General features: G+C 37.7%; 2 protein-coding genes across 2 annotated transcripts; both read left to right on the top strand.

Moving 5' to 3' along the window:
• The first annotated feature begins 1,472 nt into the window (after positions 1 to 1,472).
• Positions 1,473 to 5,714, top strand: LOC139140946 (uncharacterized). The gene is made up of 3 exons (XM_070710452.1): positions 1,473 to 1,621; positions 4,002 to 4,164; positions 4,889 to 5,714. The coding sequence occupies exons 2-3, from the start codon at positions 4,008 to 4,010 to the stop codon at positions 5,116 to 5,118; spliced, it is 387 nt and encodes a 128-aa protein (XP_070566553.1). The 5' UTR covers positions 1,473 to 1,621; positions 4,002 to 4,007; the 3' UTR covers positions 5,119 to 5,714.
• A 2,397-nt stretch (positions 5,715 to 8,111) lies between these two features.
• On the top strand, positions 8,112 to 12,955 carry LOC139140947 (uncharacterized). The gene is made up of 3 exons (XM_070710453.1): positions 8,112 to 8,258; positions 11,050 to 11,212; positions 11,620 to 12,955. Exons 2-3 carry the CDS (start codon positions 11,056 to 11,058, stop codon positions 11,847 to 11,849), a joined length of 387 nt encoding a protein of 128 aa, XP_070566554.1. The 5' UTR covers positions 8,112 to 8,258; positions 11,050 to 11,055; the 3' UTR covers positions 11,850 to 12,955.
• The last annotated feature ends 4,808 nt before the right edge of the window (positions 12,956 to 17,763 follow it).

Below are 17,763 nucleotides of genomic sequence, written 5' to 3'. Positions count from 1 at the left end.
CCTGGAAAGGAGCCGTTTGTCGCGAAATTTGGCTACTATCGCGCCAGGTACACAACATAACCAATGAACTCCTTGATTCACTCGAACGAAGCTTTAGTGTGCTATAGCCCCGCATATAAGTATTCAAAAGTTTTTTTCTTGTTCAGTATACTTGAAGAAATAATACAGTTAGGCTATTGACCAAACCCTAATGATGTAGTCAATCTGAAGATGGGTTAGATTAAGGTAGGCTGTTCCCAGTAAGTTATTTACGAATGTAATTAAAGTAGTTGATCACGCGACCGTCATTGCTTCAGAATGGTGTCAATTTAAGTGCAAATTTTGTGCTAGTGAAGCAAATGACCAAATATTTACCAAATTGCCATAGCAACAACTGAGAATATTCTGACAGTCTTCACCGAGAGTGTGCGGAATTTAAGAAATTTCGCCAATGCAGGAGACTCTTAAAGTCTCGCTCTGCTGTTCACCCCAATGGAAAGTGGTTCTTTAAAGAAAATAGACTGAACGGCAGTCAGAGTCAATATCAAACAAAGAAACTTGATTTTTTAAAAGAGTTATCGGTTGAAAAAAAATGTTGATTGAAAGAATCTACAGCTTACATAAATGAGGGACTTACAATAGAGGGGTTCTCTATTTCGACGGGACTGTACATGTTTTATTTCCGGAAGGAGTAAACGTTTTCCTAAAATGAGGATCAGTAAAAATCCCGGGGTATCAAATCTCCACAAATAATAACAAAATAGATGCAATGTATACACAAGTCATTGTACTCCATTAATCCTCTCTGTAACTTGTATGAATGTAAGGTATATGTAAACTTTTAAGACATGATTCGGATGCAAACCAAGACCCTTGAAATGAATAGTTGGCACTTTCTACTTGTGTATGAAAACATACATGTTTTGTTTGGTTTTTTTTGTATTTTGATAAAATATTGCACTAATCGAAAACATGGTGTGTTGCCGAGATAATTGATGCCTTTGAAAACTGTTTATTGACAGTTCTAGTGGAACTGATATCGAAGAGGTGTTTGGGACGAATGGAAACGAGTTGGTCACCACTAGAGATCCTTGTTAGTGACAATCAAAGATGACGCGATGATACTAAAACACGATTGGAATTAATTTGGGATAATTGGGTCTTCATATCTTTAAAATTTCTCAAATTGTTAGGTGTCCTATAGTTTAATGTTGCAGTTTTACAAATGACTCATAAAAACAAGTGAGTAACTCAAAAAGAAAAGCAGATGAGCTTACATTTGCAGATGAAATCGACATTACTTCGCCATCCAATTATGCAAAATTAGTTCCAATCGTGTTCTATAAGCGAAGGTGTTGTTTAGAAATATTGGGATGGTGAATATCTACCGGAAGTCGACAATTGAAATTGAGATAAATAATCTTTTAGTTCAGCTGTAACGTTGTTCTTTAGGATACAATAGTTCCATTGTCCCTGTAGCATGCAACAATTCGATTGTTCCTGTAAGAATAGACAGAGTTTGCAGTATTGTAATTGTTATAGCTGACTACGATGGCGCCCTTCACTCAATCGATTGCGGTGCATAGGACTGTGAATGAGACTTGTCTGTCAGTCTACTCAGGGCAATTGCTGAATACACACGGTGAGTACAGCGTCAACATCTCATATATTTGAAAGTTATGGAACTATTAGTTATAATGACTTGGGTGGGCCAGTAAAAGTTGCAAAGGGGCCTGATTTTTTCACACAAGACAGACTTTGTGGGTTACCTGATTTTCATATCCATCTGTAAAAAGCCCTTTAAGTGTACATTACGATCAAATATACGAATATATTGAACACTGTTTTTCAGACGGTGTCACTGCGTAGTTGTTAGAGTACCTCCTTACAATCACAGAGCTAGCCAACCTGCCCACTATCACGGAGCTTGATACTGGACTTAGCTGTGATATTGTGTCCTGGAGCACGGCATTATTAGTTCTTGTTAATTTACTTCTCCCCTCATTGCCTTAGCTACGAGCAGGGGGAACCTAGGCCCGTGTCATCGGCCATTTTCATAACCTCTTCTGCATTGAACACGATTGGAACTAATTGGGATGATTGGATAGTGAAGTAATGTCTGTTTAATCTGCAAATGTAATCTCATCTGTTTTTCTTTTTAAGTTATACACTTATTTTAATGGGTCCTTTGCAATATTGCAACATTCAGCTATAGGGCACCTAACACTTTTGAGAAAGTTGAACTATATGAAGATCAAATTTTCCCGGCTTAGTTCTAATCGTGTTAGGTACATTCTAATTTTATTTTGGCGAGAAGGACAGTACTTCCAAAAATGCAGTATTTCTGCAGGAAACTGCATCCATGTGAAAATCTAAACTTCTGTGTGAATTTGAGTCGCGATACAAATCCAATACATGGAGTGAATATCTGTTTACGAAAGGAACAACCAAATACGTGTGGCGATACATTATTTGAAAATGTACAGACAATGACAGTGATGACGATACCGTAATCAACGCAATCGAAAGCGGCACAAGTAACAAATATTTATTTTGAACCTTACAAGATACAGTGCACTGTGCACGTTACATCTGGAAGAAGAGCGGCGTGTCAGTAAAAAAACCCACTCAAATAATCTTGTCAATATTTCTGTCATTTTTATCATTTAAATACATTTAATACATTTAATTCCGGACAAAACTACCATGCCATAACAGTGAGTAACAAAAAAGAAAGAAAATATGAAAACAGTGCTCACAATTTACACCAGCAATGTCATTTGGATGGGGTTTCATCATCATGCTACGGGGGTCATCAATGTTTCCAACACTGAATCTCTTGACTTTGTTTACCGGTTTTGACAGGAGTGCAAGAATTAGGTCCGACCCTTGTTTAAACGTTCATCAGCAAAATCAAACTCATTCACTCGGTTAGTGATGGTCGAAGTTCCAGTCATCTGTAATTTCGTCTTAATCAAAGTTTCGGTTTATACATCGCTTAAACTGAAATGTTCATTTGTTACTTTTGCTCAAAATTGTTTGAAGTTTAACAGTAAAATGGCAATCAAAAGTTTGTTAACAGCAAACAAGCGTTCGATACAATGGCTCAACAATAGACCGGGAACTTTACTATCCGCCATTGTTTTCATACAACTAAAAAAATTTCCGGAATATATTAAGGTCTTTGTTAACTAGTAAGAGTATTTCGTCCAGTTTGAACTTGTTCAACGGAAATCGGAGACAATGTTTTGTACCTATGAATATTCATAACAGAATCGGCGTGGCATAGTTAGCACCAAGCTGTGTAGATTCTGAAGCAGAACCGTTTCATACATTTTGAGTGTTCCGTGTAGAGACTGTCATGAAGCCGAAAAAACCAAAAGACACGGGTACCCATAAACCACTCCTGACACATCCCCCACCCTCCAATTTTTATCACTTATTATAAACTATAACATCTATATGGATTTCTTCTCTGAACTGAAAATACAAAGGAAGATTACGCCATCGACAAATTGGAGACATCTGGATCACGTTGCTTGTGTGTTGCTTATCGTTTCCTCAGAAAACAATAGACATGGATTTAGCACAGGGTTTTGAAAGCAGTATGATCAATGATATAATCAATAAATGAAATGTCCTCTTTTAATATTTTTGTCTTATACAAGCCTTACCTGTGTCGTGTGAGTGTCTCTTTCTTTACCCTCACTATCTCTTCTGTATAGTATTCCAAAGGAAACAGTCCATATCTGTTAAGTACCCTCCCCAATCCCCTTTCATTAATATGCTCTACCAATCACCAACGACAGAGGCTTATCACCCTGACAAAATACCTCATTAGCAGCTCATAACTTATAATGAGCTTCTCACGAGTTATTTATTCAATTGGGTACAGTCGTACAGTAAGGTCAGACTTTAAGGCGAAACTTGCTACAGAATGGACAAATGCTTAATATAGCGGATATATAAATATTTGGGTGTGAATCAAGCATTTCATTCTTTGCTATCCGTTAATCATACAGGTAACTATGGCGACAACTCCTGATTTGCGGGCAATCATGAAAGAGAGAGGGCAGAAATACGTCGACTTGATGAATGCAGGAGACAAAAAAGGTCTGGCGCAGATGTATACCACTGATGCGAAAATGTTGAATCCGGGACAAAAACCGCTGATCGGTAGAGAAGGTCAGTAAAAAACAACTAGACTCGATTTTTGAAAGAGTGATTAATTGTAAGGATCAACACGTTTGACACCTATGAGAAACATTATACTTGAAGAAACACAATGGAGTAAAAACCCAATCTCGACACAATATACTAAGGCAAACATAACGAATATATATATATATATATATATATATATATATATATATATATATATATATATATATATATATATATATATATATATATATATATATATATATATATTTAGTGTTCTCCCCAGAGCTATTATAGAGTGGTGGCCGCCCCTCTATAATTTTTGGTAAACAATAGAAACTCATTACATAACAATTACATTTATTGTTATGCAAATTAGCCGCCACTCTATCAGTAAATCCCCGGGAGATCACTGTATATATATATATATATATATATATATATATATATATATATAATATATTCGTTAGTATATATATTCGTTACGTTATATATATATATATATATATATATATATATATATATATATATATATGTGTGTGTGTGTGTGTGTGTGTGTGTGTGTGTGTCTGTGTGTCTGTGTGTGTGATTCACATTCCAGCCAGCCTAAACCCATGGAGGTAGTAGAGACTCCATGCTAAACCTTAGCAATAAAAAGTGAACACTTTCTATCGTTGACCTATGGAAAAAAATCTTCTATTTTCAATGTATTGGACGTTAATCTAACTGAAAACATGGTTGATTTCAGAGATTGCTAAGGCATTTGAAGAAGGTTTATTGCCAGAGGACTATACTTCGGACTCTACTCTTCAAGATGTGTTTGGAAAGCCTGGAGATGAGTTCGTAACCATTTGGGCAACCATTAAGTCGGTGAGCAAAGATGGATCGATTACGGTCACGGGCAAAGATGTCGTCGTGTGGAAAAACGTGGATGGCGAGTATCTGATACACGTCGACATTTCGAATATGGATGAATGATCTTTCAGCATACACCTGTGACCAGTTTCACTGTCCCTGTAAAACACTACAAAATTGGTCGGCCAGAGTTCGCAGTTGTTCACCGGCAACATCTTTCATTCATAGGTTGATAATTGGAAGAGAAAAACGATTCAAATTGAAGACAAATAGTCCATTGTTGTAGATCTGTAATAGGACACGAAACTTTCAGTCGATAACAATACCCAAGAGAAAAGTATTACACTTCCTAAAAGAAACTAAACTTGGAAATTTGAACATTTATGTACATGTGTGTACAAGAAAACATTATCGGGAAAGTGAATGACATATTAATGAATGTACTCGTAAGAAGAGTAAAAACTTCTTTTTTCAATTTGTCTCGAATAAAAAACACATTTTTCTTATTCAACTTGTCTGTTTGTGGTGAATCCCAATTTTGGCAGTTGACCCAAAATAAGGAGTTATTGAACAAACTGAAACCAATTCAAGCCAAGTATTATCCTCATTAAGCAACCTCCATAGTTAGCACTGTACAACATTTCGGGGAGTAGCTCATCCATACCTCTTAAAAAGCGGCCCCAATAGCTGCGAATGTGTAATAAACCGATCTCAAAATATCCTCAGTTTTCCGAGAGTTTTCTTTGAATAAGACCAGTTAAAGACTAAAAAGGTGTATAAAACTGCCATAAGTGTCGAAAGTGGCATGTAAATTCAAACGTTTTACCATCATTTCAGATTGCCCGCCATTTTTAAAAGCCAATCATGGGACAGAGAAAATAAAGATTACGACAACATACTGTCGGCCATTGTGTGGATGCATTCAAGCAAATGGCATCATGCTTGTCTCTTTGATGATAACAATGTGTATGTGCACGAAATACTGCATTTTTTGTACTTTTCGATGAGGGCGCCATTTAACGGGCGTGTTAAAATGTAGTCGTGGTCCAAACGGGCAGCAGTGATACGTATATACACGTCCTTCAGTCAGCACATTAACACGAATCCACGTTGGTTTGAAAATAAATTCATGAAAACAAATTCATATAATTCGCAGCTATTGGGGCTTTAACTGAATCCTTGGAGATAAAATGCATTAGATTGATTCATTTACTTTTCCTACAAATTCTTGCTCACATAGAGTATAATAATTAAAGCCCCAGTGCTGCTAACTTTTGATGATAATTTCACCATTTTTATTTTGAATGTGAACCATAATTCCTTGTTCTCCCCAAATAATGTTGATATACACAATATCCAGCTTGTCAACTCAGCCCCTATGGTTGTAAAGTGCATTGTTATTGTTGAAAACTGACTTCTGGTCCGGACTAGAATTCAAATGTAAACAATATTCATGCATTTTACACATATAGGCGCTAAGTTGACAAGCTAAATAGTGGGTGTTTCAACATTCTTTGGGAAGTAGAATAAGAAGTTGCAATTGATTTATACAATAAAAAATTTGAAAAAACCATCGAAAGTTAGCAGCACATTGGCTATAAAAACTCGAAGTCCAGAATCACTGCAGCGTCTTCTTGTCTAGATCTTTACCACCTTACCGTGACTCTCTATTAATGCGAAAGAATTATTATCAGTTATAAAAACCCATTACCCGAAAGTCATAGATTTATAAAAGAGATATTTTGAATAGCCAGAAAACTAATGAACAAATCCACACACACACAAGACCAAGACACACAGTTAAATCAATGAAAAGAAATCTACCTGGTTTACACATGTAATATGAAAAAGTAAATCAAACATTTACTTATTTGACTGTGCCTTTCCATAAAATGTATCAGGTACGTTTTCAGAGGCAGCATTACCATACCATGAGCAGAATTTACGATTCTATCGTTGTATTTTGTAGTTTCAGTATCTTCAATGATCTTGCTTTTCTTGTTTTTTTCCCATCATGAGTATATTAGTCTTCTTTACTTGGCAGTGGAAGATTTACACCCTAATGGTATTTGCTTAAGGTAATATGCACCTCGAAAGTGAAAGACTTAAACTTTTGCTCAACTTTTCCTCAAGGAATCTTTCAATCGCTTTCAAAATCAAGAATAAAAATAGGGGGGTCATCGTGCAAATTTTGGTACTAGAGAAACAAATTACCCAAGATTTACCGATATTCGAAATTCAAAATGGCCGCCATCCCTGTGTTAACTCTATGGAGAAAAATAAAAATTTTCGAAATTCGAAAAACTAATCCGGTGAAAAGTTTTCTTTCACCAAGAGCTTTAAAATGAACCCCCACAAGTGGTATATCAGAAGAGAATTGTAAAAGTTTGAGAGTCCGAATGTCCGTCCCCGAGGTGCGTTCTATCTTAAGTCATCAACCGAGACGTTTATACACAGAGGATAACCTTTTGCATGTTTGTGTTAGGTGATTGGGGAAACCCAGCAGCTTGTGTCTGTCTGTAATAAGTACCCTCAAGCAAAGGATAACATAAAACTGCCAGGTCGGTTGAAAACTGTTCTGTGTAGACACGATTTCAGCAAATCCAGACAAAATCCAGACAAAGTATGAATGTAAGGTATTTGTACACTTTTAAGACATTTTTCGGATGCAAGCCAAGACCCTTGAAATGAATAGTTGGCACTTTCTATAAAGTTTGTGTATGAAAACATGCATGTTTTGTTTGGTTTGGTTTTTTTGTGTTTTTTTTTTGGATAAAATATTGAACGTTTATCTAATCGAAAACGTGGTTTCTTGCAGAGATAATTGATGCCCTTGAAAACGTTTTATTGGTAGATAATCCTACTAGTGGAACTGATATCGAAGAGGTGTTTGCGACGAATGGAAACGCGTTCGTAACCACTCGACCTCCTTCAAAGTGGCAAATCAAATATGATGCGATGATACAAAGCAAAGATGTTGTTTTCTTAAAATATTTGGATGCCGAATATCTACCGGAAGTCAACAATTGAAATTGAGATAAATAATCCCTTAGTACAACTGTAACGTTGTCCTTTGGCATACAATTAGTTCCATTGTCCCTGTAGCTTACTCCGATTGTTCCTGTAAGAATGGACAGAGTTTGAAGCATTGTAATTGTTATAGCTGACTACGATGGCGCCCTTCACTCAATCGATTGCGGTGCATGGGACTGTGAATGAAACTTGTCTGTCAGTCTGCTCAGGGCAATTGCTGAATACACACGGTGAGTACATTATGATCCCGGGAAATAGCAGAGAGGATTCTGCGCATGTCCTTGTTCTTTTAAGTCATTTCACTCCTGTATGAATGCAAGAGCAATCTGGTTTATCCGCACTTTGCGTTGGCATATCCGTCAGGGATTTTACTCATAACTTGTGCCAGCGGAGTGGACAAAACTAGTTCCTGTGACACGTTGGCCTGGGCGAGGCAAGCTTCTGCATGTGATGTAAAAACTAGGTATTTTTTTAAAGGTAACTTTGTTCTGTTCGATAGCAATACTGTTGATAGATCGAAAAATACATCAAATATACAAATATATTGGACAATGTACTCAGACGGTGACACTGCCTAGTTGTTACCTCCTTTATACTATCACAAAGCTAGGCCACCTCCTCACTATCACGGAGCTTAATACTGGACTTAGCTGCAATATTGTGTCCTGGCGCACGGCATTTGTAGTTCTCTATGCTTCTCCCTTTGCCTTAGCAACGAGCAGCGGGAACCTAGGCACGGGTCATCGGCCGTTTTCATAATAACCTCTTCTTCATAGAACACAATTGGAACTAATTAGGCACAATCGGATACAGTAAAGTAGTGTGTGTTTAGTCTGCAATATAAGCTGATCTGCTTTTCCTTTTAAGTTATACACTTTCTATGAGTCCTGTGTAATATTGCAACATTCAGCAATAGGGCACCGAACACTTAATATGAGAAAGTTGAACAATATGTAGATCCAATTCTCCGGCTTAGTTCTAATCGTATTATGTACATTCTGGCTTTTATTTTGGCGGGAAGGACTGTATATTCAACAATGCAGTTTTTCTGCAGGAAACTGTATCCATGTGAAAATCTAAACTTCTGTGGGAATGTGAATCGCAATAGAAATCCGGTACATTCAACTGAGTGAATGTGGTGAGAATCTGCTTAGAAAGGGAACAAGCAAATACTTGTGACGTTAAATTATTTGAAGATGTACAGACAATGACAGTGATGACGATACCGTAATCAACGCAATCGAAAGCGGCACAAGTAACAAATATTTATTTTGAACCTTACATGATACAGTGCACTGTGCACGTTACATCTGGAAGAAGAGCAAGGTTTTAGTAAAAACACTCTTTCTGCTGATAATCTTGTCAATATTACTGTCATTTTTATCAATTAAATAAATTTAATTCCAGACAAATTGTTTTTAACTATATGTGCAGACTTCCATGCCATAACAGTATGTAACAAAAAAAACCGAAAATATGAACAAAGTTCTCACAATTTACTCCAGCAATGCTATTTGGATGGGGTTTCATACTGATTTTCTCGACTTAGTTTGCTGGTTTTCACAGAGGCGCGATACTTATATCAGACTATGTTTAAACTTTCATCGGCAAAACAAAATTTACACTCTTGGTTAGTGACGGTCGAAGTTCCCCTCATATCTTTATACATCCCTTCTAATAAATTTCCAGCTTTTGCTCAAAAATATTTGAAGTTTTAAAGTAAACTAGCGATCAAAAGTTGCTAACAACAAACCAGCGTTCAATACAATACCTCAACAATTGGCCGGGAACTTTGTTATCCGCCTTTGTTTTCATGAATTGGGCTTTGAAACTGACGATTAAAAAAATTTCAGGAATAAAATAGGGTTTTTTTTACTATTGAGACCATTTCGTCCAGTTTGAACTTGTTCAGCGGAAATCAGAGACAAGGTTTTGAAGATATGGCTACCAGCTTGGCATAGTTAGCACCAAGCTATAGATTCTGAAGCAGAACCGTTTTCATTTTGAGTATTCCGTGTTATTCCGCCTTATGCAACGTTTCGGTTTATACATACCTTCTGATAAAATTTCCATTTCTAGCTTTTGCTCAAAAAGGTTTGGAGTTTTAAGTGTAATGGCAATCAAAAGCAAACGAGCATTCAACACTATGGCTCAACAACTTTGCTACCCGCCATTGTTTAATAATTGATACTGACTACAAAAATATCCGGAATAAATTACGGTCTTTGTTTACTGTTCAGAGTTTTACGTCTAGTTTTAACACGTTCAGCGGAAATCAGAGACAATGTATTGAAAATATGGCTACCAGCTCGGCATAGTCAGCACCAAGCTATAGATTTTAGTATCCACGTGTAGAGGCTATACACGAAACCGAAAAAACGGGCAAAAGACAAGTGTCCCCATAATACACAGTTAAAAACCCCTGACGTATCCCCCTTCCTCAAATTTTTACTGCTTATCACAAACTATGATATCTATGGATTTCTTCTCTGAACTGAAACTACTAAACGAGATTACACCACCGACAAATTGGAGAAAATTAATGGCACTTTGATCACGTTGGGTGTGTGTTGTTGATTTTTTCCTCAGCAAACAATAGACAAGACTTAGCACAGATTGCAAGCAATATGATCAATGATATGATCATTAGATGTCATGTATTAAATATTCTTGTTTTATAAAAGCCATATCAGTGTCGCGTGTGCTTATTTCTATATCCTCGCCATCTCTGTATAATATTCCAAAGAAAATAGTCGATATCTGGTAACTGCCCTCCCTAATTCCCGTCATTAATATGTTCTACAGATAACCAACACTGGAGGCTCGTCGCAATAGCAATTCAGAAGTTAAATGAGCTTCTAACGGGTTATTTCATCAATTGTGTACAATCGTATAGAGTTAGATCAAACATAGTACAAGGCGAAACTTGTTACAGAATGGACAGATGTACAACGTAATGGATATATCAGTATTTGGGTGTGAATCAAGCATTTCATTCTTTGCTATCCGTTAATCATACAGACGACAATGGCGACAACTCCGGATTTGTGGGCAATCATGAAAGAGAGAGGGCAGAAGTACGTAGACTTGGTGAATGCAGGAGACAAGAAAGGTCTGGCGCAGATGTATACCACTGATGCAAAAGTTTTAAATCCGGGACAAAAAACGCTGAACGGCAAAGAGGGTGAGTAAGCTTATAAAAGAACTAGACTCGATTTTCAAAGGGGATGTCATGTAATGTAAGGATCGATATGTATGGTTGACACCAATGAGAAACACTTTACTTGAAGAACTACGATGGAGTAAAAAGCCAATCCCCTTACGATAAAATTAGACACACACACATACCCCCACATATATATAGATATATATAATTGTATTCACAAATCATACCGATGTTCAATTGCTGTGTAGTGTCCTCAATTTCTCTTTGAGAAACAAAGAACTTAGGTTATCTATGGAGACGTGATTCACATGCCAGCATAAACCTGTGCAATGAAAAGTGGACACTTTCTATCGTTGGCCCATAGAAAGAAATCCTGTTTTCAATGTATTGGACGTTAATCTATCTGAAAACATGGTTGATTTCAGAGATTGCTAAGGCATTTGAAGACGATTTATCGGCAGATGACGATAGCATGGAATTTACTCTTGAAGATGTGTTTGGGAAGCATGGAGACGAGTTTGTAACCTCTAGAGCATCCTTTAAGTTAGTGAGCAAAGATGGAGCGAAGACGATCACGGGCAAAAATGTCGTTGTGTGGAAATTCATGGATGGCGTGTATCTGGCACACGTCGACATTTCGAATATGGATGAATGATCTTTCAGCATACACCAGTTCCATTGTCCCTGTAACACACTTCGAGAGTGGTCGGTCAGAGTTCGCAGTTGTTAAAGCGCAACATCTTTCAAATCAAAGGCTGATGATTTTAGGAGAGAAAAACGATTCAAATTGAGGACAAATAGTCCATTGTTCTAGCCTAAGGGCAGGAAACATTCAATCGATAACAATAATCACAAGAAAAAGTATAACACTTCCTCAAACGAACTAAACTTGGACATTTATGTACATGTGTGTACAAAATAACATCAATGGAACGTGAATGACACAGTATATGAATGTACTCGTGAGAAGAACAAAAACCTTTTGCAATTTGTCTCTAATAAAAATACATTTTTCTCATTCAATTATTTGTTTGTGGTTACGCCCCATTTTAGCAGTAAACCCCAAATAAGGAGTTATGAAACAAACTGAAACAAATCCAGTCCAAGTAAATTTATTTGAATTTCAAGAAAATTTGGCCAATTTTGGAAACTCTGGGCTCTCCGGCTGGCCTATTTTTTGGTCGATGGTGCCCGAAAACGCCCCCACACGGCCGACTACTCGGCTCCACTTCCTTACTTCCTCTAGGGGGGCAGCATTTTCTGGAGCGAACTCCTCACCTCGGTTTACACATCCCTAGGAGTAAAGGAACTGTTTTTATAATCTAAAGCTCAACAAGCATGGCTACATGTACGAAAAATCAAACTCGTTTGCTACTTTCCTTACAGACTGTCTTCGTGGTTAACCAAAGCATTCCGACTGAAAGTGAACTAATCTCCACAAAGTTTCACTGACAAACAAGTTTAGGCATCGCAAAAAAAATCAGAAAATACTAAACAAGTCAAAACAACCAACAAACAAACAATTGTCTGCACTTGGTTTTGACATTCGGTCACTCGGGGTCGTTGACCTGACAAGTTCACTGCAGTGTTAATCGGGGGGAAAATTTTCTGTCTATTAAATAAATTAATAAAGAACAAGTAAATTCATTTTGGTCTTAAGAATTTTTAGAAAGTTTGTCAGAATTTATACTTTATAGAAAATTGTGATGGTTTAGATCGACCATAGTTGATACATTGTAATAAAATTGAATTTAAAACAAATTATTAATTTGTGATCTTTTTTCGTGAAGACTGCTGGTAAGTTTGTCTGTCTTTCTGTCTGTCTGTCTAAGGGAAAGCTCAGTTTTTGACTGGGGTTGATGGGTGGGGGTATTTATTAAAAATTGACCTACCCCGATTCCTAGCAATCAAAAACACACTGACAACCCCCCCCCCCCCCCCCCGAGCATTTCCAACACACAGTGACCCCCCTCCACCACCACCACCACCACCACCACCAGTATTGGAAACACTGTGACCCCATGAACCCAACAAATATCCCCCACCCAACACCCACCCACAACAAAAAAAACTGACCACTCCCTAAATATGTGTTTTGGTTATGGGGTCAAGGTCTGAATGACCTTGATGATGAATCCATCCTGAGAGGCCAAAATGTGGGAAAGGAGAGGAATTGCCGAGAAATGGAGGTCAGGATGGAATCCAAAGCCCGAACGAAGGATGCATGACTGAAGTGACCCCCAAAAGGAAGGAAGGAATTTAAAATGATGTTCGCAGAGGGGTTCTTGCACCCAAGGGATCACCGCGGTGGTGATACAGTTTGGGGGGGGGTGTTCTAAGGGACAGGTAAACTGTGCGAGCCCGGATGGAAACATGAATGGAACGAAGACGGGGTGTCTCGTGCCCAAGAGATCACCGCGGTGGTGATACGGCTTGGGGGGAGGTGGTCCTGGGGGACAGGTAAACTGTGTGAGCCCAGACATGAACCCAGCGGCTGAATGAATGAATGAATGAAAGAATGAATGAATGGGAGCGATGAGACAAAGGCTTGATGATGTAGTGTCGTGTGCAGACTTTGCTGATTGGCTGGGAAGGAGGATTGATAACAGTCATGGGTAGAAGAGCTGATTGGCTAAGGGAACGAAGGTGAAGATGTAGGGAAGGTAGATAGCTAGGTGTAATCATAAAACACATCTGTGATAAAACTCATATTCCACTTAGTTTCTCAACACAATCACAGTTGAGACCCAAAACAAAAGCACTGAGAAATTGGCCAAAATTAAGAGTTACAGTAGCTTTGAATGGCCAGATCATGACCTTTATATGACCTTACTGATATTTGCATGTAAATTCACATATGCTTGATACTAGTATATGGGCTGTGTTGAGATTCTAAAGACTGGGCATTTCATTATGCTTTTGGGGATGGGACAGTTTGATAAAAATACAAAAAAAATAATAGAAAATCAGTTACTAGGCCTTAAACTAGTTAAACAAGAACAAATCACTTAAAAGACAGATGTGCATCCAATAACTTTAAAATTTTGTTTTTAATTGAAAGCAAACACAAAGCATGGATATTCCAATAATTATTAATATTAAATAGGTACGGTATCTTTTAATTTCAATATAATTATCAGGATTTGTAGTAAAATTTCAAATCACATAAAAATTTAACCCTTTGAGCGCCAAAGTCAATTTTTGTCACCCTTATAAAATATACCTACGTCAATATTTGTTACATTTTTTGTCAAAATTTTGATAAAAAACTGTTGCCAACGTAATGTTGAGTTCATTTGCTCCAAAATTATCATGAAAATTACAGAGAAGTTCATCAAACTTTGTAAAAAGTTGCACTAAAATTTTGGTGGGAAAAAATACAACACTCAAAGGGCTAATTTCCTTTAGCCAACTTTCAAGCATTTTCATTTGAAGTTCCAGTTGTTTTTTCTTGTAGTGCAAGTCGACGTTTCTCGACCTCCAAGGCGTCCTGCTTATATTTCAGTTCTGTCTCATGTTTTGTCTTCAGGTAACTGATCAAATCTACCTTTGATGTACGTGATTGACGACGCTTCTTGTCAGCATGAGATGTTGACCCTGCAAGTAATCGACAAAAAATATGTTTTTTAGATATTCATATTAGAATGTTGATGTAAGGGGAGCACCATTTTATTTTAATTTTTTTTTATGAAATCATCCAAATCCTACATGTATGTTTACACAAAACAAAGAGCTAACTTACTTTGGCCTAACTTTTCAATTAACCAAAATAAATGAAAGTTTCAAAATTTCTGAAATTTTCAAAAAATTTGACACCATTTATTATGAAACAGTAATAAACAGTGTAAACTGAAAATTCAAAGACTCATCAGATTTGCATTTGTCTATTTGCAATGTTAATTGCTGCTCAGTCTTTGATGTACAAAAATGCAACAGTGCATGTGGTTATTAGTACATGTACCTTCATTTTCATCATCATTGTCTAGTGTCATCCTTTTCATGGCAGCTTCTCTCACAGCTGTGGCCTGTTTTCTCTGCTCAAACTTCTTCTTTGAAGCCACGGCATCATTAGTTTTTAGAGCAGAATTACTTTCTATGTATGATGTCACCTCCTGACACAACTGATGAATTTCATCATACTGTTCTTCTGTACCAGACCTATGAATACATGGAGAAATATGCACACAACATTCTAAACATGGCTGCATCTATCATATCAGTGTTAGGTTAAAGGACACTCATAACTTCTGATTATTTCCAGTATTCTTTTCTTTATTAAAGACAGTTTACTGATCTAATTCCAACTACATATACAACATCTATAAGCAACCAGCATTTTATTTCTCAACATATGTAATGCCAATTTTTATTAGGCTATTGGCAAATGAGTTTTGAATTGAATCATTAAATTTCAATAAAAACCATACTAACTGTCAACATAAAAAATAAACTGCCAATGAAAAATAAAAAAACAGACAATTTTATTTGCCCTGTTTGCTTTAACATTGTTGACCTCCACCACACAGGTTAGACAGAACCTAAAGACAGAGTGTGACAAATTTTGGTTTCAATGAAAGTATACCAGTAAGGCTTGGACCATTTGATATTTTAGGACGGGGGTGGAGGGTTCTTGAAGATGGAGGAGGTGGCATAATTTTTCCACATGAGCTCCAATGTTTTTTTCCAACTTGTCATTGCCTTTACGTCAAGCCATATGCAGCTGATTTTTTAAAATTGATGTCTACTGGAATTTTTTTTCCACAAATGTACCAGGCCCCCTCCAAGGGTATAAAATGGTCCACCACTAATACAATTGTCAAACATTTTTTTCATTCCACTGATTCACTTACCTCTTTTATGCTTTTCTTTCATTTTCTTTGTATTTCTGTAGCACAAGTTCTGTGTGTTCTCTAACCGCTCTGGCTGTTAGGCCCTATATGTTTTTCACTGGTCAACTCCCAGTGAGCCATCAAGTGGTTGGCGATTGCCAACCACTCAGCTGCTGTCTCTGGCCTGTTAGCTACGACCTCCCTTAGCAAATCGACACCCTGCTGAACTGTCCAGCGGAACACTGTCCTTTTTCCATTCATCTTGAGATAGATTATCTGGAAATGAACAATAGAATCAGGCTTCATTTCATGATCAGTGTATAAATGGACACAAATGATAAACTTGGGTGAGCATTGTATAATCACGGTCACGGACGGTGGTAAAATTCATGACGGATCAAAAACAAAATTTATATGCACACATATAGCACATGCCACACAGTTTTGAAAAACATTTACTTGACTTCATAATTATAACAACATTAGCTTCACCAAAAAACACACACATAAGAGCTAAGTTATTTTCGTTTATTTTTGTACCAGTAAGCTCACTGGTGTGGAAAGTGTAGAGATTGCTTGAAAGTAAGCAAAATCATATTCAAGCACACGGGGCCGCGGGTCCAAAAGAAATTCGAAAGGTGAACCTAAATTTGACTAAATCGGCGGATACAGCTGCAATTCAACACGTTTTCACTCTGAATTTATAACATTATCTGTCCTGTGTCTTATGTTTTTATAAAACCGGTCGCAGCGCCAACTAACAGAAGGTAGCGCCGAAAGGTCGTCTGCTGTTGCTACATTGTATGCACATTGCAATACACTCGGATCGTTGACCCCGGGGGTAACTCCATGGATAATAGTACGGGGGGGCTCCTCACGAACATGGAAACCCAAACTGTTGTGATACCAGTTTTGAGCAAAAAACCCTACCCTTTGTGATACCTAGTTGTGGAAACGCAGCTATCTGTTGGCAGGGTAGCGTGAGTTGCGATGCGGGTCAAAGGTCAACCCCGCCACGGATATCCGTTGCCGGGTTGACCTTTGACCCGCATAACAACTCACGCTACCCGCCCCGCCAACAGATAGCTGCGTTTCCACAGCTATCTGATACCATACAATACCATACGTGACTCACTCGCCTTGCGTACCAGGGGTACATGTACCAACAGTCAAACCGACAGATCGGAAATTTTGATGGTAGATCTGGGATGTAGATACATGGGTTTCCAGTGTTGATAGCATGATTTTTTAACAAATGTCAGTTTGTGTTTAAAACCGGACCCTTTCTCATACCAACACCTCGTGAAAAGTATACCCTTTCTGATACCAAACAGTGCAAAAAAACGACCCCTTTCGCGCGGACCCTCCCCGTATAGCCATCTATGGGAGTTAACCCCCCGGGCGTTGACCCCGCCAGCCCCAACTTTTTAGTCTATTTTTACCCCTAAAATGTAACAAAATCGTCTGGATATAAATAGACGCGTGCAGTGATATAAAAGGGTTCACGCATAAACATTCTAATTGTCATTGGTGTAAAAACAAACTCGCAAATTGTTCTCGGAAATCGATTACGAGAAACTTACCTGTTTCACGTACACAAACGACTGGCAGACGACAGGCTAACGGATGACGTCATCTAAACATGAAACGGCGCGCAGAATGTGATGACGTATCCGTATACGTTCCGTTCTCGTAAGGAATCTTAATCTCTCTAATACTGTGCCGATGCCCGACACTTTC

The sequence above is a fragment of the Ptychodera flava genome, chromosome 9 (genome assembly GCF_041260155.1).
Source record: "Ptychodera flava strain L36383 chromosome 9, AS_Pfla_20210202, whole genome shotgun sequence".
NCBI classification, from domain to species: domain Eukaryota; kingdom Metazoa; phylum Hemichordata; class Enteropneusta; family Ptychoderidae; genus Ptychodera; species Ptychodera flava.
The sequence above is the reverse complement of the archived record's forward strand: the minus strand, read 5'-3'. Positions and strand labels throughout refer to the sequence as shown.